The sequence below is a fragment of the Photinus pyralis genome, unplaced genomic scaffold (genome assembly GCF_008802855.1).
Source record: "Photinus pyralis isolate 1611_PpyrPB1 unplaced genomic scaffold, Ppyr1.3 Ppyr1.4_LG1, whole genome shotgun sequence".
In the NCBI taxonomy this organism is placed as follows: domain Eukaryota; kingdom Metazoa; phylum Arthropoda; class Insecta; order Coleoptera; family Lampyridae; genus Photinus; species Photinus pyralis.
The window spans coordinates 51,803,758-51,825,362 of record NW_022170249.1 but is presented as its reverse complement, the minus strand read 5'-3'; the positions used below and the strand labels follow the sequence as shown (position 1 = coordinate 51,825,362).

The window sequence follows — 21,605 nt, the reverse complement described above, 5'->3', positions numbered from 1 at the left end:
ACTTACGTGAACATGTGTGAATTCGGCAACCTTCGGATGTTTTTCGCTCTCACGATTGTGTACGCTCCGGCTTTGTCTATTATTTAAATCATTTTTTTCTGCCTTTGTTAACTCCTTGACAATTCTTTAATTAAAATAAATACACCTCAACATTGCGGTCATTAAATTATTTAATCACTCCGCATTACTCTCGACGGAAAGCGCGCAACTCTTCAAAATATGCAAATAATGCGATTTTCTATTATTTTGGATATTTTCGTGCGAAATTCGTGGGCGTTCTCACTCATTTGACTGAATTTTCTAAAGTCTCATCTAAAATTCTGTTTTTTTACGGTTACGTACGGTATTGATCTACATTGTGATGTAATGACTGTTCTTCTTTTACGAAAGTTTATTTTTCCCCAGTCTGTCTGTCAGTCTACGCTATAATTTATTTTTTGGTTATCGCAATGTTTTCTAACTGTAGATCTGCGTGTATTTATTTATGTATGCATTCCAAAAGTACACTAATTGATCAGTTACATAAACCGAATTAGATTGGTGTAAATTTACAAAAAAAAACACAATTATCATAAAAGGTTAGCACATAAAAATGAGCAACTGATAACCATAACGAAATGACTCTATAGAATTAGAATAACATTTTCGTTTCCCAAAAAAGTCCGATAGGTGCACCATCCTGTTGAAACCAACAGTTTCGAAAGTTTTTTTGTTGTTGAATTCGTAATAAAAAATGCTACATACAGTATGTACTTTTTTTACGGGCCATATAAAAAAATTAAGTTGATCTGTCGAAACGAAACGCTGTATTGAAAATCTCTAGTTTGTAGAGCTCAAAAAGTGGCAATGAGAGTGTTTTTACTTTTTTGTATCTGTTCCAATAAAAAGTCGGCTAATTTCTGTTTTTCTGGCATAGCGGAAGTACTCGACATTTTTCCGTTTTCTGTACAGCATGATAATTGCATTTCTTGTTTTCCTGTTTTCGCATCTTCCACGATTTCCGAGATCCCGGTGATAGGCATCCTTACTTTGGACACAGTTTTAAAGGAATAATTTTTTCATAGAAATTTTCAGATGCAAGTGCCTAATTTGGCACATTTTATTTTACGGTATTTTTCAATTACGTTTCGCTAGCCTCTTATCTGTTTCTTTGAAATCTTCCTATATAAAAAAGCTTACATTCTGTAGGCAATATTTTAGAAATCCCGATATACATCGAGGCGCCATAAAAGATCGGCGATAATAAACCAGAGCGAATGTGACGCATTCTTTTCGGGAAATATGACGTGTTTTGTTGTAGAACATTCGAGAGTGCTCGCGAAAGACCGGCGGCGTTTTGCTATACAACCGAACTGAATCGCGTGTAGTTACTCCTAACATTGATGCGAAGTGAAGTACTCCCGTTCGTGTTATGTTATAAATTGTAAGTGATTGCTGATTAATAATAATTACAGGTATATTAATCCATTTCGAGACTGTTATAAATTTATTGTTAATTAATTGTAAATAAATAAATCACGTTACAATTCTACAGTAAAGTAAAGGAATTTTTTACGGAAAAATTGAATTTTATTCAAAAAATCGAAAGAATTACATTTTATAACAAATTTGGTGCGTGGAATTCAAAAATGACCAAAGATTCGTCATTGGGTTCTTCCTTAGGGTCCCAAAAAAGTAAATACGCCTCTTTCGAATGACAACTTCCTTATTTTTTGAGATATTGACGTGCGGTTTTTTGTTTTCGAGAGAAGAGAGCTGAGCTGCCTGTAGCTGCCAAGTGGCTCAAATTCGACAAAAAAATCGATATCTCAACAAATAAAGTTGTGAATTTTTTGTTGGGGTCATGTTAGATATCTTGCATTTTTTGGACCTAAAGGGCACAAAAGCGCCACGCAACTTAATTTTTTGGATTCTAAGCAGCCGATTTATAAAAGAAGTTTTTCTCAATTTCAAATAGTTGCATTTTGTCAATATAAGAGTAAAAGGCAGTTCACGGAAAAAGTTTTCATAATTACTTGGAAATTATTTTTTTAGTAAACTAGATGTTCCCCCGTGATTTCGTACGCTCGATATGGGCGTAGATAACGGAAACTCATCGTACAGTAATGAAAAATGTAAAGACATCGGCACGGTACGACGCGAGTGACTTACCGCATGTATCGATCGGTATGCAAAATAGCAGAGTGCGACATCGACGAAAAAAAAAGTTTGAAAAAAGTTTTATATTCCAAAACGTCTTAACTTTTGAGATACAAGGTGTTAAAGTTTTAAGAAAAAAATTAATTTTTTATTGTCATTTTTTGGCTCAAAAACATTTTTTTTATTTCTAACAGTGGCGTCCGTACTGGACTATTTTAGAATGAAAGGAAAAAGTGGTACTCCATTGCTCTCTCTTAAAATAAAAATTGTGTTTGGAGTTTACAACAAGTTTGATTGCCTGACATCGTCCGACTCATCATTTTCACAAAAAAAAAACAACTACATACATTTTGTAATATGGTAACAGAAAATTGCCCTGAACGCACAAAGAAATAAATTAATCAGGTGTTGGATCGCTTCCTGAAAATATGCTTTTTTTTCTCATGGACTCATGTAATTACTCTTTGGAAAATGACGGGAGTGGTTCTAATAGTTTCAGAAGCCACTATGATGCCATTTCTCAACTGTTCTACTGTATGAATTAGTGCGCTGCAAACCAAAGTTTTGAGGTGACCCCATAGGAAGAAATTTAATGAATTAAGGTCCGGGGCCTAGGTGAGATATTCAAATTTTCCCCAATTTTTCGTGTACTTAATGCTGGATCTTCATCAATTGAATTCAAAACCGCTACCTCAGTTTCTGCAGTTTCTATAGTACGTTGTGCTCCTTTTAGATTATCATCTGTGTTAAAAACTTCCCTTTTGGTACAATCTTCTACGAATATTTGAAAATGTTCGTGCATCCGGAATATTTCTATTTGCTAGGCAAGCTTCCAGTCCAGTGCGTTACCATCAGCAAGTCCATACATGAAATACATATCTCAAAACTCAGAATTCGTATATTGATCCATATTTTTTAAAATTATTTATTATGATTTAAATACGTGACAACTAGACGAGTTAGACAACTGTCAAAAGTGTTTATGTTAGCAAAACAAAACAAAGCTGCTCATTAGGTACCTACTAGACCGTTTTTAATTCTTATTACCTACTACCTAATTTCAAAACAGCGTACAAATGAATGGATTTAATTTTTTTATGCGAAAACGGCGAGTCGTACGACAAAAAGTCAAGAAATGAAATTTGAATTGAATGGGGAAATGGAAATGGTAATGGAAATTTAAAAAATGTCTCTAACACGTACACCAAATTTTTTAAAAATATTTAAAGTGGTATGAGAATGACAATAAAAAAATAATTTGTGTCTTAAAACTATAACACCTTGTTGATAGGAGGTTTTTATAAAATTTGCCAAAAAATCACCCTCTTAAATATTACCATGTTATTAACACCCTGTTAAAGATAGCGTGTGTAGAATCTTGAATCTTGTTAGAAAAAATGAATCATCTTAGAAATCTTTTAGGTATTTTTTTAAAAACATGGAAACAGTTATCGGGATCTTAAAAACCTCTTGGATTTTTACTAAATAAATCTTCTTGATAATTAGTTTTAAAACTATTCTTATAAATGTATAAAAAAAATCATAAATTTCCTTAGAAACTTTTGAAAACTAACGTAAGGCCGTTCTCAAAAAATCCTAGAAATTGGTATTGGAAATCTATCTATGTATCTACTTCGAAATAGAAATTTTCCTATTCTAGGAGTCTTTTGGAAGAATTTTGAAACCTTCCCAGAAGTTTTCTAAGACTCCTACTAGACATTTTTGGAAACCTATTTAAAACTTTCCTATTACTATAACTCGCCTTGTCTTAAAAATCTTGGAGACAAAGAATACGATAACTTCATTAAAACTGATTTTTAGAGATCGTGGTAACAGTTTTTTTAAGTTAATTAATTAGTAATCATTCTTAAGTTCTTTTCGAAACTGTCGCGTGGGTGTCCACTTCCCGTAAAAATAGTTATGCAGTCTTTGCAGGAAGCCAACGAACGATCGAATCGCATTCTTCAGAGCCCCATTAATTTCTTTTTCTGAGGGTATATCCCCCACACCGCTCGGTATTCAAAAACACGTTTACAGTCCTTTACGTTCTCATTTTTCAAGAAGACCCTTCTTTTTCTGGGGATTTTTCCTGATCCTGACTGATTTTTTAGCGTAATTCAGACGGAATTAACAAAAATGCGTCCGGTCGTTTTTCATACGAAAGCTTATGATTGCATGATATGAACATCCCTTCTAGTTGCATCCTCCGCAGAGGGTAAAAGGTACTCCTACCGACTTCAGCGAGACGTTTTTCTTGGAAATCTAGAAAATCTTCTTAGGAGCCTTAAGTGCTACATTTTCAACGGAAACCATCGTAATAATTTTATTTTTAATTTTAGTACAAATTACGTAATGTAAATGTAGTGACAATTGGCGAGATGTTAACGAGTTAGATAACCAACTAAAAGAGTTAATTGATCGATTCTGTAGCTTCCTGTTTATTTATTTTCACTGGCCTCTTCCTATACATAATTATAATTAATTAGATTTAAATATGAATTAAAACATTCAATTTTCAAATGTCAAAAGTCAAAATTGCGTTAGATTATTGGCGTCATCGCCGATGGAGGTATTTCGCGAATTCGGAAAATAGTAATTGCCGGACAATTATTGATGAAAGGGAGTTTTTAAGGCAAAGTTGTCGGTTTCAACAGGCGTTGTGAGTCGAGTATAAAAATATATTTTGAGGAGGTCGTTAAACTCTTTTTGTTTTCGGAATTTATTTGGCTAAAGAGACACGTTTAGGAAAATTTCGCTCGCGCTTTAAGTCCGGTATTTGATAGGTACCTCTTTTATTCGGGCGTAATTAATTAATAAATTTTTAACGAAATAAACGAAAAAAATTTGTTTGAAAATTGCGAGCGGTATCGATAAGTTCCGATTGGGTCCGAAAGGTCCTTATAATCATCATCGTAGTGTATAAGGTGGGTCGTTGAACTCTCTAGCCAGAGTGGGGTATCCCTGCGTCACGGTTCCGGGGGCTGCGACATACGTTTCGCTTTTCTCCGGATCAGGAATCGAGCAGGAATTGTTGGATATACAGAGATACAAAATGGACAACACGTCCGTACTTCAAGTACATTCCCGTATTACTACTACACATATAATACAACATGGACAATTTGCTGCTGCGACAAGACTTTCTTAAATATTTCCGAAATATGCGTCGTCGAGTTTTCCGGGATGAGATGGGGACGGACGGCGCGCGTGTTTGCGAAATTTTAGTGTAGTTTTTTTCGATAGCGGAGTGACGTATTTTTAACGGTGTCCGAAGGTGGTGTTTGTTACCGTACTTTTTGTATATATAACGATTTTTGCTCAGATGTTCGCGTGTAGTGTTTAAAACGAATTGAATTACCTTAAAAATAAGTGAACCTTGGATTACTTACGTATCGTACGTAAAACTTTCATACCTACGTTCTAAAGGATTGCAAATTTACAACCGCCCCAAACCCTAGCCTCCCCTAATTGCTTTATTTACAAATATACGTAAACTTGTCTAAAATTTGAAGATCACTAAACTACTATTGTTGTTACTTATCGCACCTCGGTCATTGACATTTATCTAAAAATAAATGTTTGTAGTGATCATTTTTTTTTGTTTGGACATCATTCGGGTCTCTTTCCATTGATTCAGGTGGCTAGATTGCAAAAAATTGCACCCTTTGCGCTAGCACGCAATTCTTTTTTCCTCATGTTTTATTCAGCAATTAGCCGATTGTAAATAGTTCCTTAAGAAACAGATTATTTATTTGCTAATCCAGCGCTTTTATAACGATTGCATCTTGCGTTGAGCCATATTCGGCGGTGAACAACCTCGAGTTCAATGGCTTTGCCGCGCCTCCAAACACAAACCGCTTGGGTGCCCAATGGGTTTGCACTAAATAAACGCGTTCATTACGGCCTTGTGTGCCGCTCGTTGCATTTTGCAAAAACTGCAAGGCAATTTCCGTGCACGAGTGCGGCCCTTTCTCGATAAATCCAAAAATTCTTCGACAACTTTTGCGATGGGAGAAGCAAAAAAAACTGTCACAAGGAAGAGAGTTTTTGATGGATCGTTTCAGTTTGTTTTCAAGTCAACGACCCCGGAATATTTTGCGCCACTATCTCGAAAATTGTTTCTATTAAAAACAACCCTCTGTATACGCGAACGATTGGGAAATTTAAACGGTCGATGCGAGAAATTAAAGAGGATGTATCTACCGGCCGCTAAAATTGAATCTTTCATTAATTTCCCTTCGAATTTTTGAAAACCCATATACATGTTATTAGACTCTCGGTTCGTTGACCTCCGAAATTTTCACACGTTTTTTATACGGAGATGCTTGCCGATTTTCCCGTTTTTTTCGTCATTTGTATAATTTAACGAAGTTCTGTGAGAAAGTGAAGATGCTAATCAAAGTGACACCTCCACGAGCGTATGGTATTGTTATATTTTCTTAATTTCCGTCCATTAATAAAACATTATTGCTTAAGAGCTGGAATTTTTTGTGATTATGGATAAAAATGGATTTATGTGGGTCTCACACTAAAAAGCGCATCTTTTTTGTTTTATATGCGCGTCCTTTGCTCAAATTTTGCACAACAATTTCAAATTAAAACGTTCATTATTCAAACCTAGGCTCGCTTATAAATTATTTGGGTTGATCAAAAATCTGTTGTGTCTCCAGGAAGTCCACCAGCTAGAAATACATTCAGGATTGTTTCCAGTGGTCGCTGATTTATTGTAGCCTATATAGGGTGTTTTAAGCACTTATTAATCTATTATCGCTGAACTTGTAAGCAATTTAGAACCTTTTTTCCCAAATAAAATAGAGGTTCCAAATGGGATCCAAAACGTGCGATTCTTCCTTAATTTTTTTTCTCAGGAATCAGATTTACCTGCATTCTAGAGTACCCTTTCTGATCTTAATTAAGGCACTACTGATTAATTGAAATCTATCAATTTTTTTGAATTTTTTTTAAATTTGGCAAAACTAAGTTTAGACCTCATCATATTATACAGGGTGTTTTTTTTTTGGGAGCTTTAGTTAAACGTTTCTAAGAAAGTAAAATAGGTATGTTTTTGAAAATTTGTACTTAGGAGTTACTCTGAAGACCGAATCGATGTAAAATATTTTCAAAATGGCCACATTTCCGGAAACACCGGAAGTAGATAGTAACTTCGTTATATTAAATGGCAACCCGTAAAATTTTAGCTCTTTTGATACCCACATCTCCATATCTGCCATTTATGGTTTTTAAGTTATTTTGACTTTATGAAAAAAAATGGCGGATGCAGATGGTACCTTGATAATTGATTACTTGAAAACGGTTATCAACCCATTTTTATCAGTGTATAGAGAATGAATAGGGCTTTCTTTTAGTGTACTTAAAAAAAAGTTAAGTTGCATACAATCGCACCTATGGAGATCCAAATTTAAGAAACTTCAAAGTCCAAAAACTCAGTTTTTTTAAATGGAATGACCATGTTCTTACTATTGCATGAGATAGAGAATCGAAATTGGAATATTTTGATACTACATGTTTCTATAGCTATCTTTAATATTTTCTGATTTATTCCCATTTCATTGAATTGATGCCATTTTTTTTCGCATTTTCATTTTAGTAGTTGGCCATGATTTTATAACAATCGAATTTTAAACAAATTAAGGAAAGGATACTTTAATATCATTGATTCTAGACTAAATAAGTCATTTATTTAAGGATATAGGACGGAAAATTTTTGAGAAATCTAGACAAAGTCATTCAACTGAATTTCTTAACCAACGTATAAGTATGAATTAAATTCAGAGAGATAATGCGATATCTGTTCTAGCAACAATCAAGTTTTTTATATTTTGCATTGAATTTATTTTGTTAATCTTGCATTTGCAATTCAATTCATTTTCTTAAATATTCTCTTGTAGAGCTTGTGCTTCAAGGGTTTGTAGTACATTTCCAAAATTCATACAATTTCGTTTCAGTGTTCGAATGAATGTACGGCAAGCATGTGCCGCGATTCTGTCCATTTCACCATAAATAACAATTAAATTCCAAAATAGGTGAAACCACTGCGAGTCATTTTTCGATTTTTGAAAAACATGTTAACCTATAACAGTAGGTGACGGATTAGTGTCACTAGAATTGTTTAAAATTCAATTGTTATAAAATCATGGGCGACTACTAAAAAGAAAATTCGAAAAAAATAGTGTCAATTCAATAAAATGCGAATAAGTCAGAAACTGTTAAAGATAGCTATAGGAACATGTATTGTCAAAATATGCCCATTTCGATTCTTTATCTCATGCAATATTAAGAAAATGGTGATTCCATTTAAAAAAAACTGAGTTTTTAAGTCTTTGAAGTTTCATTAATTTGGATAACTTTTTTTAAGTACACTAAAAGAAAGCTGTATTCATTCTATATGCACTGATAAAAATAGGTTGCCATGACTACAACCGTTTTTAAGGAATCAATTATCTCGTCAATTATCAAGGTACCATCTGCATCCGCCATTTTTTTTCTTAAAGTCAAAATAACTAAATAGGTAGGTTTTTGAAAATTTGTACTTAGGAGTTACTCTGAAGGCCGAATCGATGTAAAATATTTTCAAAATGGCCGCACTTCTGGAAATACCGGAAGTAGATAGTAACTTCGTTATTTTAAATGGCAACCCCTATTTTTTATTGCATTTTTGGATTCTACGTGAAATTTCAATTCTATTGATAGGTACCCATATGTCAATATCTGCTATTTACGGTTTTTAAGTTATTTTGACTTTAAGAAAAAAAATTGCGGGTGCAGATGGTACCTTGATAATTGATTACTTGAAAACGGTTGTAGTCATGGCAACCCATTTTTATCAGTGCATAGAGAATGAATAGGGCTTTCTCATTTCAGTTGAACGACTCTGTCTAGATTTTTCAAAAATGTTCCGTCCTTAACAAAAAACTTATTTATGAATGAATTATTTAAAAATTTAAAATTCGATTGTTATAAAATCATGGCCAACTACTAAAAAGAAAATGCAAAAAAAATCGCATTAATTCCTAGATCAATTCAATGAAATGGGAATAAGTCAGAAACTGTTAAAGATAGCTATAGGAACATGTAATATCAAAATATTCTCATGCAATATTAAGAACAGGGTCATTCCATTAAAAAAAAAACTGAGTTTATAGACTTTAAAGTTTTTTAAATTTGGATCTCCATAGGTGCGGTTGTACGCAACTTAACTTTTTTTAGGTACACGAAAAGAAAGCCCTATTCATTCTCTATGCACTGATAAAAATGGGTTGCCATGACTACAACCGTTTTCAAGTAATCAATTATCAAGGTACCGTCTGCATCCGCCATTTTTTTTCTTAAAGTCAAAATAACTTAAAAACCATAAATGGCATATATCGACATTATGTGGGTATCAAAAGAATTGAAATTTCACGCAGAATTCAAAAACCCAATAAAAAATTGGGGTTGCTATTTAAAATAACGTGTTTCCGGAAGTGCGGCCATTTTGAAAATATTTTATATCGATTCGGCCTTCAGCGTAACTCCTAAGTACAAATTTTCAAAAACCTACCTATTTTACTTTCCCAGAAAAGTTTAACTAAAGCTCCCAAAAAAACACCCTGTATAGGGTGCCCCACGACGAATGCCGGTTATCTAGGTATATCACGGAAAGTACACCTCCGAACGCTTTGAAAGTTTAACAATGGGTGTATTATTGCCAGTAAGAGGAATGCATCTACAATTGTTGTATGATGCCAACTTGCTTATTTTAAATTTAACACCCTATGTAGAGGGATTATTCCTTTTTTAGATACTAAGTAAAATTCTATGTACAATAAATTCATCCATAGGTACTGTCCTATACCAAAATTTAGCCGTTTTTGGACATGCCAAAAATGCCCTTTGCGTCCCAAATCATAATTACCATTATTTTTTCTATGTGAGAGTTGTTATTATATAATTGGGCGGGTTACTTTTTAGTAGGCGTTACGATTTAGTGAACTGTGGTGATATTTTCGTTATAAATCAATACAGGTGCTTCATACCAACTACAACACAGAATAGGCACTTTGTATAATATAGTCTTATTCCATTTAAATATAGGGGGTATTTAATATTTTTTCTATTGCAAATATCAAGTGCGGTTTCAATCAAAAATTTAAGTAAATTTACATTCTTAAAAATTATTTATAGTGGCATGTGTCTACCGAGGCGTCTACAGAACTAAGAGTCACTTTTTTATGGACAGCACTAATTTTTGGTGAGGTATTATCTCGGGTATTATTAAAGAATGAACTTTTTTTTTAATATGACTGCTTCTGATACTTTTGTACTTTCCTGGAATTGAAGATATTTTACGTTACTGGACATTTGGAATTTATTATTAATTGCTAGATGGGCAATAAAGCGCCTCTTCCTTCCATGGTTTGGTAGTGAGTTTTTGAATTGAAACAATGGCGTTTTCCTCGACTTTTTCCAATCTCATTCGGATAACATCCTGCATTGCTTGGTACGTCATTGATTGCACGCGTCGATATTCGATAAGTAGTGAATAAAGAGGCATGAACCATATTAAGTTATCATTAACTTCCCGTATTTTGAACTAATAAATAAAGTAGGTACCTACGTTAAAAAAAACATAATTGACACTCCCACCTAATTTTCGTATTATTTAATCAAAAATAGTTCACTTATCAGTGTTTGTTTTGTGAGTGGGATATTATTAAAAAGTAGTTTTACTTCAACCGCCCCGTTACATACGTACATTATCGCTGAATAATAATTTGCAATCCTTTTGCGTACCTTTAAAGAAAGTGTTCACATGTTTAGGTTAGGATGGAGATCGACGTATACGAATTAATCGTTCGTTTTCAAACCGCAAAGCAAAATTTTAGAAACTCGTGCGTTAAGTAAACAAAATGTAGCGCCTCCACATAATCGAGTGAAGCGAATTAAAAAGTGTTATAAACAGACTATTCCGTCCATAAGAGAAATCTCTATACCTATAAACTGCGTACTTAAATGTAAGAGGACTTTGGTTTTTTTTTTCTACAATTTTCTGTGGTCGGCCTGAAGTCGGCCCGCTTGGCCATGCAACGTTCTGCTACTCTGCGTGGCGGAAACAAACGAACGGTTGTTGTGTGGTACAATGGACTCTCTTCAAGAGTTATTTAGAGGTGATGATCATTGGTCGGCCGGCTCGGGAAGAGATACAAGAAGTGGCGGTGGTGATATTTCCTCGTCGGAATCTACCACACCACCACCCTCGTTATCGCAACAGCAGCAGACTCAGAGTTTACTTGATCAACAGCCTCAACAGCAAAACGATGATCGATCGAGAAATGCGAATTCTATTAGAGGTTGGTATTGCAGACTTAGTTTCGTTGGGAAAACTGCAAAACGCATTGCCCAAACTAAAATATGTAGGTACATTTTACGCTTCAAAAACTGCAATATATGTTTTTATTTGGGATTGACGGAAATAGCTAGCTTGGACAATTTGTGCCCAATACGTTTTTTTCTTATTAAATCAAAAAAAGATCTCTGATAATGTGTCCCTCGCTCGGGTATCGTGTAAAAGCAGAAGATATAGTATTAAATTACATATCTGAAATTGTGTATACGTTACCATTGACCCCTCCTTCAAGGTGTCGCGTTTTACGATTATTTCATCAGTTTGATTTTCGATTTCAACGAATACGCAAGACAAGGCAGGTGATTGTAAAAATTATTTCAGGTCTTATCTCGGGTCTTATACTAATCCAATTTTTGATACTGATCTCACACGCGTTAATGATTGGAGATAAATTAGTGAAGGGCCATTTCTGAATTATTTTTAGCGCATTTTTGCAAAAAATTTTTTTTGTAAAAAGTAGCTTTTAATCTCACTTTGGCTGGCTGGCTGGCTGGCTGGCTGGCAGCAAATGTGGGCGCGTAGAAGAACTCTTGTAGAAAGGCAACGGGTGTACGTGTATCTACAGGGCCGTGAAATTTGTCAACCTTAGGGACATGGCTACATGATGTGGGGTTGGCGACATCTGGGCGTCATCCTCGAGCGTAGTATACTAACGTGAAGGTTTTTCAGTTTTTTCCTATCTTCTACTACAGTTTTGGTCCGATTCTTTTCAAATTGGTGTCGTCGGAAAGATGTTGTAAACGCGCACAACTCCTGCGTGGCGGAATTTTGTTTTTTGTCATAGGGGCGAAATTAACGACCTTTTGCGAGGCGGCGCGCGCGTCTTCGAGAAGTAGTCAGGCGCCTTTTACCTTCCGTTGCGAACTCACGCGGTTTAACGTTTCGTCTTTCGTGAATCTCGAATCGCTGTCTCTCTTTCTCGTGTCGCCAATAGAAGTGAATTGCGAGTGAACGGGACGTCGGAAGTGGGTCCCGTAAAAGAGAATGTGGTAGCCCGCGACACGATCTCACTGATGGTGGAGTCAAATCTTCAAACGCGAATTGCGGGTGAACGGGACGTCGGAAGGGGGTACCGTCAACGGGAATGTGGTAGCCCCCGACACGATCTTCCTGATGGTGGAGTCAAATCTTCAAACGCGAATTGCGGGTGAACGGAACGTCGGAAGTGGGTACCGTCAAAGGGAATGTGGTAGCCCGCGACACGATTTTACTGATGGTGGAGTCAAATCTTCAAACGCGAATTGCGGGTGAACGGGACGTCGGAAGGGGGTACCGTCAAAGGAAATGTGGTAGCCCCCGACACGATCTCACTGATGGTGGAGTCAAATCTTCAAACGCGAATTGCGNGGTGCACGAGGAAAGTGGGAAGCGGTTAGTGAATGTAGTAGCCTTCGACAAGATCTGTTATTGATGGTTGAATCGAAAGTGGCTAATAGAATACTGATCTGCCACACAAAAATGCGCTGAAGTCCCTTCGATCTCAAACGAGGACTTTGATAATTTTTTTGTAATTTGACGCTCACTAGCCGTCAGTTGACACTCACTTTCTGTTATTGTCCAAATAGTGTCATTATCAATCAGAAAGCGTCAATAGACAAATGGCAACTGTCAATTAATAAACACTAGCGTTGGTGTCATTGACAGGTACTATGCGATCAAAAATGAGTTGCTGTCGAGTTACCTTTGGAATTTTTGTTTACATGGGAAATCGTACTTAACTTGAACTTCCAAAGGCGACTCGACAGCAACTCATTTTTGATCGCCCGTTACAACATGTCAATACTTTAACAAATAATTCACAGATAACTTGTTTGTAGGGGTAATCTGTGATAGTACCCGTACCCACACCAAATTTTTGGAGAGGGATTATTAATCATAATTCAGGAACCTGGGGAGTGTAATACATAATACTCGTCGTTTTTCGAGAATATAGCACGAGGAGGAGGTTGCGGGGAATAGAATACCTGTACGTAGTGCCCATGCCATTTTACACTATAATTTTTGTGAAAGAGATCATCGAACATAACACCAGTAGTCTGTAGAAGCAAAAGATTCGATGAAAAAGTCTTACCAGAGTCTAGAGCGGTATACGTTTTGAGCCGGATGGTGGCACCGGGAGGTTTGGGGGTATGGAACATCTCCCAGTATACGAAGATACTGATACTGACAGTTGTAGGGGATGAAACATCGAATCTTTCTTTTCATGGAAGGAGTATTCCATACTCCTCAGATCCCCCGGTTGTAATTGTTTTCCCAAAACTTGTGGGTCTAGAAAAATATTTGCTGGTATTTTATGGAACAGTTCTGAGGGCTGTTTTGAGGGAGAAGGTAGTACCGGGGGTTCTGGACATGCATAATGAGGTATTAAACGTCAATTGACAAATATCGTCCTCTTGCCCTTTTTGCTTACGTTACGTTGTCACAAATTCACACTTGATTTTTTTATATGTGCAAAATTAGTGCAGTCTGATTTTCATAAATCAGAATTATTTTCATTTTCAAGCATGATCTAATAAGAATAAGCCATAAGGCAATGTTAAAGACGTATTTGTGTATTTATTGATCTTTGATAAATAATTAACAATTCAAAGGAATTGATTTGGTCGTATTCCATTGGGTGGAAATTCAACTTTTCAATGTAATTTAATAATCTTTAACAGTACTTTTAGTTTTTGTTAGATGCGATGACTATTAAAATATTTGCATCCTGAAGGAATCTCGGGAATTTAATTATGGAAATAATTTTTGCGTATATTACATTCTATTTTCGTCGACTTTCTATCGATGAACCACTGAAAATTACAGCATTTTCTTTCTTTTTTTCCAGCGCAAATCGAAATAATCCCATGTAAAGTATGTGGCGATAAAAGCAGCGGAGTTCATTATGGCGTTATAACTTGCGAAGGATGCAAAGGATTCTTTAGAAGATCTCAAAGCTCGGTTGTGAACTACCAGTGTCCTCGAAATAAGAACTGTGTTGTTGATCGAGTCAATAGGAATCGCTGCCAATACTGTCGCCTTCAAAAATGTCTGCGACTGGGCATGAGTCGAGACGGTAAGTTTTATTATCTCTAGAATACTTTCCTATTGATTGTCAAAACATTTTGTTTGTGTATTGATGAAACAGATTGTTGTGTGTGAGCGTTTAGTGTAGATATATCCCAGTTTATTGGAGGGTAGCATCAAATTTGTCAATTCAACACTACCGTCCATGTTGGACTTCGTGCGCTCGTTGAGCATTATAACGCAACTAAAAGAAAATATTGACAGATGTCTTGATGTAATCATGGCATTTGAGTGTTTTTCTCAGGAAGAACAACTGCACTCCACGGCTGTCGAATCTGGTTTGACATCAAAGGGAGTATTTCTCCCAAAAAATTGAATTTCTCGTTCCTCAAGTTTAAAAAAATACCATTGCCTTGGAGACCTTATTAATTCCATAGGCGGCCAGTGAGTTGGAAACATTAGGGGTTCAATTTACACCCACACGTGAATCAGTGATAATAGTACACGCTAGTTGCATTCATATGGGATCAAAGTTACTATTTTACACCAGTACAAAATCGGGAAATAAACCAATCAGCATATGGCCACAGGTACTTTGTACGAGCTTTGTAGCTTCGCCCAGTCGCCATGTTGCATCAAAAATTCATTGTAATGTAGGCAACACACAATATAAAGAGTGGCCAAACTCGAAGTTTACAGAGGGCTTTTAGGGTATTAAATTTAGAAATTTCGAAAAATCCTCGAACACGTCAATTTTGTATTCGAGGGGGACAACTTTTGGAATATAAATCACGAACCCAAGTCTTCACCCCTCTACGTAGGGAGCTTAACTCCTAAAATTTTAAATGGAATCCTATGGCAAATGGCACATTATTTGAAAGCCAATGTAATCGTGATTACGAATCTGGTTTGTTTTTTAAATTCTATTGATTCGTTTCGGAGATATTCGCATTTAAAATGGGTTTTCCCCTGATTTAAGTCCTTTCGATTACTTCTTGTGGGGTATTTAAAGAATAAAGTTTATGCTACTCCGCCCGGAACATTACAAGGGTTGCGAGCACGTATAACCATAGTGAAAGAATAGAATACACTATGGTATAACTCAACCATTTCGAGCGATTACCCCTGAAATCTTGCAACATGTACGGCAGCGTTTTGAAGCAAATCTTTATTATTGCATGGAAGCAGGCGGAAGGCAATTCGAGCATTTATTGAAATAAATGTTGTGTGTTTAAAGTTATTTGTTATTTTTTACACAATTTAAACCTTTTTTAATACAAGGTGACTTACATCGCATTTGCTTTGGTTTTTTTAGAAAAACCAATTCAAATGCAAATATCTCCGAAACGAATCAATAGAATTAAAAAAGCGAAGCAGATTAGTAATCACGATTAAATTGACTTTCAAATAATGTGCCATGTGCCATAGGATTCCATTTAAAATTTTAGGGGGGGGGCTCCCTACGTAGAGGGGTGAAGACTTGGGTTCGTGATTTGTATTCCAAAAGTTGTCCCTCTGGAATACAAAATTGAGGTGTTCGAGGATTTTTCGAAATTTCTAAATTTAATACCCTAAAAGTCCTCTGTATACTTCTCGTTGGGCCACTCTGTATAATAATAGTACATGTAGCAGGAACTCGATGCAACATGGCCGCCGATCTCAACAACTAATCAAAAATTACGCACTACTCTATTGTTGCCACTGTTTCGTATAAAGTTACTGTATACCTAAATGTGTTAACCATGAAATGCGTAAGTTTAACAGTCTCTTTGTGTAGATCTGTGCCTAAAAACGGGAAATAATTGAAAATGCCAAGGCACTGACGTGGAAATAAACAAGTACAAATTGTGCATTTTTTTAAACCAAAATAGCTCAGTAAATGATTGGGTTATAACTGTTATAAGGTTGTACCATACTAAGTTTATCGATGTTCACCTTCTTGCCAGATGATTAATGAGGAGGGGGGCCCTTTACACATAAATATTTCCCCTTCTTCGACACTATGTTCTGCAAATAGTTTTGATGGATATATTTCTTCCAGGCGTCCCAATGAAGGATACAACCAATCCCCCCCCCCCTGCCATTTTGATAAAAGGTGAGGGAGAAGGGCAGTAGTTGGTAGAAAACTTCCTTTCGTTCAGACCTTTAATTTAGAATACCATGAAAATAAACATCGGGAAATAATTTACTTTTTGTTGTTTTTGTCTTCGATCGCCATCTTTTTCAACGTTTTCTTAGCCATCGTAGTTTTGTTGTTTTAGTTTTAGCCGTTTTGATTCCGGAGATATGGGGGGGGGGGGGGGGGGGATTTTAACATGGTTTCTATATTTCTTCGTTTCTCCATTTTGAGGGATGGAGAGTGAATTTGACATTTTAATTGAAATGATGCTCTTTTGTTTTTAAAATTCGAATGTAGGTACATAAAGAACTACGTATGTGCATGGAAGCAATTAAACAAAAAAATATTAGCGTATACGTAGTTTTTTTATGTAGATTCGAATTTTAAAATCATTTAAATTGCAAGGTTACCCCGAACCCTAAAAATTGAGAATTTTTTTTTTTAAATATGTTAGAATTTTCCTCTCATATCCTTATTAAGTTACCAAAACTTCATAACAATATTAAAGACCGTTTTCGAGATATCGCCTTGTCACGCTTTAAACAAACTGGCCCTGTATAAAAGTGAATTTTTATAAACAATTTATACTTCAATGATATCCATGAGATCTGTATACTCATACATCCAGTCAAGCACTGCGATCTCATAAAATAAACGCAAGCTCTACTCGATAATCTATAATGCAAAAAAGATGTACAGTGTGTCCTATTGTGGTTGAAAGTTGAAGTGTATGACAGCTGTTTTTAAAGATAGGAACTTGCGGTTTTCAGCACCATGTGCCAGTTTTTTAGGAAACTATTAATACCGCAAACAGAATTTTTGTTTCTAAGATACAGGGTAAAACGAAAAGTTTGACTTTTTGATATATTACCATATCTTACTACCCATGATGTAACAGATAAAATAAGGTAAAACTGTCTATTTTAGAAACTTTTACGTAGAATCCAGTGGAGTAGCCAAAAATAGTTTGGACCACTTTTTGTGAGATTTGATTTAAAATTGGTATTTTTTAGATCGAACACTATATTTTAACGTCGATTTTTTGCATTCTTTTTCCTGATTACATTGATGTAGGTATCGTAACATATATCATACTTCATTTCTATTGATTGGTATCAATGGATACAAATATAAACAAAATAAAATAATCGATGGCCTAATATGTATACAAAATTTGTTTATAATCGTTTAGGCCGTTTAGCCGGAAAGGGGAGTACAAGCAGACAGACGATCGACATAATCCAGATGTTGTTTGATTCGGATTCCTGGTGCATCAAAAAGTGTATTTCCGTAAAAAAAAGCGGAAGGGGGGGGGAATATTTTACCCCAATGCGGGTGATAATAAGGTTTTCATGGCTCAGATTAAAAAAGTTCTCGTGTGAGATCGAAGGGCCTTTATCGCATTTTTGTGTGGCAGATCAATATTCTATTAGCCAGTTTTGACTCCACTGTCAGTAAGATCTTGTCGAAGGCTACCACATTCTCTTTGTCGGTACCCGCTTTCGACGTCCCGTTCACCTGCAATTCGCATTTTAGTGGATTTCGCTCAATTTTTGGGGCATTTATAGCTCGAGTTTCTATTGGCGACGCGAGAAAAAGAGACCCATGATTCGAGCTTTTGGGCACCGAAAGTCGACTACCCATCGCCTTGCAAAAGGTGGTTAATTTTACTCTTAGAAAAAAAAACAAAATTCCGTCACGCAAGAGTTGTGCGCTTGTACAAGATTTTTCCGACGACGACACCAATTTGAAATCAATCGGACCAACACTACAGAAGAAAATAGGATAAAACTGAAAAATCACCACGCTTAGTAGATGGCGCCCAGATGTCGCCAACCCTACATCATGCAGTCTCGTCCCTAAGGCCTAAAGTTAATTACACGGCCCCGATAGCTACATGTACAGTCCTCGTTTTTATACAAGCGTTCTTCAATGGGCTCGTATTTGCCGCCAGCTGGCCGGCTACCTTTTTACAAATAAATTTGCAAAAGCCAAAAGAGCACTAAAAATATTGGTTGTGATACATCAATGTGATTGGGAAAATGAAAAATAATTGACGTTAAGATGTACAGGGTGTTGCATTTAAAAATACCAACGTTGCGTGAAATCTCAGAAACTGTGGTCCAAATAAAATTATTTCATGTGATGTAAGGTTGATTGTAAAACGCGCATAACTTTTACATGAAACAACTAACTGGTCTCAGAATTTGTACGCATGCTTTTAGTGGTGCTCAGTAAAATTTTTGAAAAGGGAAGGGGGCGGGGGGTGAACACGTTCTACCCTTCATGGCATTTTAATGAAAAGTAACACTTTCTCATTGCCACTTTTTGAGCGTTGAGAGATTTTCAATACAACGTTTCGTTTCGGAGAAATCATCAACTTAATTTTTTTTAATGACTGTAAAAAAAGTACGTACCGTATTGCGTAGCATTTTGGGTACCTATTGTAATGGTACCAGTATATTTATATGCTTCTGTTTATGGCTTTATCGGTGTACTTCCAAGAAACACTAACTTTCGTAATTATGAACCAATTTCGACCAAACTTTAAGGGTTGGTGTAACTCATAAATATCTTGGTCAAGATCGTGAATCAGCCAGTTCCGCCAAATTGGAACAAAATTGCGAACACTGATAGAAATCTACCTAAACTGTTCATTGCAACAGGATGGTGCACCCGCACACAACGCCATAATCGTGCAAAAATACCTATCAACATTTTTTTTCTATTTTCCAGGTTCACTACATAATCTTGCTTTTTTTGTGTCCCGTATATCGTTGCATTCGTATTAAACACTATTCAATACAGTGTGTACTTTTTTTACGGGCCATATAAAATAATAAAGTTGATGATTTCTCCAAAATGAAACGTTGTATTGAAAATCTCTCAACAGTGTCTTGTAGAGCTCAAAAAGTCGCAATAACATCAGAAAAAAAAACGAAATTGGCAAATTTCGGTTTTTCTGGCATATCTTCGAATAATCAGAATTTCTTTCATTCTTTAATGCGTGATAATAAATTGCGCGACTTTTCTTTAATTTGACCATCGCCGTATCTTCTATAGTTTCAGAGATCCTAATGATCGACATCCTTATCTTGGACACAGTGTATAATTCCATGAAGACACGAGTACTAGCAACTAAATTTTACCAAAGATCGTATGTCAAAAGATTTACAGTTGTGGCCTCTTACCTAACCTCATGGTGTTATTGTGTGACTGTGGCACTGTGTTATATTAAATAATGTTTCAGGAAAAGATTTTTGACTTCTGTTAATTAGATATTAGATTGAAATGATTTGGTTATAACAGAAATTTGTGTACAATGACGCTTTGGAACGCGCCTGCGAGTTATGTTACTTGCACAACTTCGAAGTACTATTATTGAAACCTTTACTTATCATCATCTTAAAAATACTACATTATTTAATTTATTAATGCATTAAAAACTTGATTATTGTTACAGCGGTAAAGTTTGGGCGAATGTCAAAAAAACAGAGGGAGAAAGTGGAAGATGAAGTTCGATTTCACAGAGCACAGTTAAGGGCGCAAAGCGACTCGGCACCCGACAGTTCCGTTTTCGAACAGCAAACACCATCTAGTAGCGATCAATTACATTATAATGGAGGGTAATTATCGGCTTAGATCTACTACTTAGTGTTTGTCTCTTATTCTCGTTTTAAAGGTACGCCTACAACAGTGAGGTCGGTACGTACACGCCCACGTACTACACGAATACGAATCAAGTACAGGCAAACTCGATGGGATACGACATATCTGCCGATTATGTAGATAGCACGACAGCGTACGATCCACGACCGAGCCTGGATGCGCTAAGCGATACCGGAAGTCTAATGGCAAATGTTGTTACGACGGGTATTGTATACTTTTTATTAATAATTTAAATATTGATCTGTAAATAATTGTCAAAATGTAATTTGGGTTAATGGTGTAGGGAATGTTAATTCGAGTAATGGTGGAAGTGGTGGTGGTGGTGGTGGTAGTGGAAAACAAACAATTTCGATATCAGACACGCGCGCTTTTAAACGGGTAACACAAACTTCTTCTAATACGACACTGTCCGGCGGTACAATGGTATCTATTAAACAAGAGGGTGCAACTCAAGATAATTTGGTTCCGGGTTACGTTGACAGTACTACGTTTATTAGTTCACCTAACGTGCAACAGACAAATGTACGGCAAGGCAATACTCAAAATGTCCAACAACGAAGCGGTGATGATTGCGAACCTGTGTCATTACCCAGTAAGTTTGATGTATGTATTTGTAAAAGAATATTTGTCGGTTGCGTTTGTGTTGCTTGTGTATTTGTAGTCTGAGTAAAAAGATAAAAAAGGAGGTAATTCGAATCACTTCCTTATAATCTTTTTTCTCAATATTGTAACTTAAGGGGAATAGGGATAGGCAACACATAATACAAAGTTGTACAGCAATTGCAGAGATGAGCCTTAATACAAAGATCTTGAAAAAGAAAACCTACACAATTAGCAAATGAAAAACTGTTTTTGGAAACTTGTTTCCTAAGAAAATGTAGGCAACTCACATAAGCTCTTTCCTTGTACTGACCTTCACAACTTTAGTTAGTTAGGTACTTTATTAGAAATGCAAAAGAGGCTCATACATATGGATTAATTGAAGTAGGTAGCGAAATACTTTTGAATAATAGAAGTACGCTAATACCGTTTTTTTAGGAACGTTTGTTTACCGTTATACTGACTGAATGGTATATCTTTATGCAACTTACTGTATACAAAAATGTGAAAAAAGTTTGGGATCAAGAACAAACTTCAGCAAAAATTAAACATAAAGGAGAAGTAGTGGCCAAAGGATAAAGAAAAATTAGAGGAAAGAGGGATAGAATTGGAAAAAGGGGTTGAAAAACAAGAGAAGAACTAACATAATATCAAAGAAGTTCTTCT

The 21,605-nt window shown here is 35.8% G+C and overlaps 1 protein-coding gene across 13 annotated transcripts in view; it reads left to right on the top strand.

Annotated features, from left to right (window-relative positions):
- LOC116180038 (probable nuclear hormone receptor HR3) overlaps positions 1-21,605 on the top strand; it is a 173,554-nt gene that overhangs the window by 138,375 nt on the left and 13,574 nt on the right. For 8 of the 13 annotated variants that reach the window (XM_031499935.1, XM_031499940.1, XM_031499902.1 and 5 more), the window contains 4 exons: positions 14,373-14,600; positions 20,134-20,296; positions 20,353-20,543; positions 20,623-20,931. In XM_031499935.1, coding sequence (XP_031355795.1) covers positions 14,588-14,600; positions 20,134-20,296; positions 20,353-20,543; positions 20,623-20,931 — 676 coding nt within the window. In that variant the 5' untranslated portion in view covers positions 14,373-14,587. Of the gene's footprint in view, positions 1-5,214; positions 5,534-9,745; positions 11,490-14,372; positions 14,601-20,133; positions 20,297-20,352; positions 20,544-20,622; positions 20,932-21,605 lie in introns of those variants that run through there. The other 5 variants (XR_004147073.1, XM_031499864.1, XM_031499921.1 and 2 more) reach the window with 5 other exon arrangements.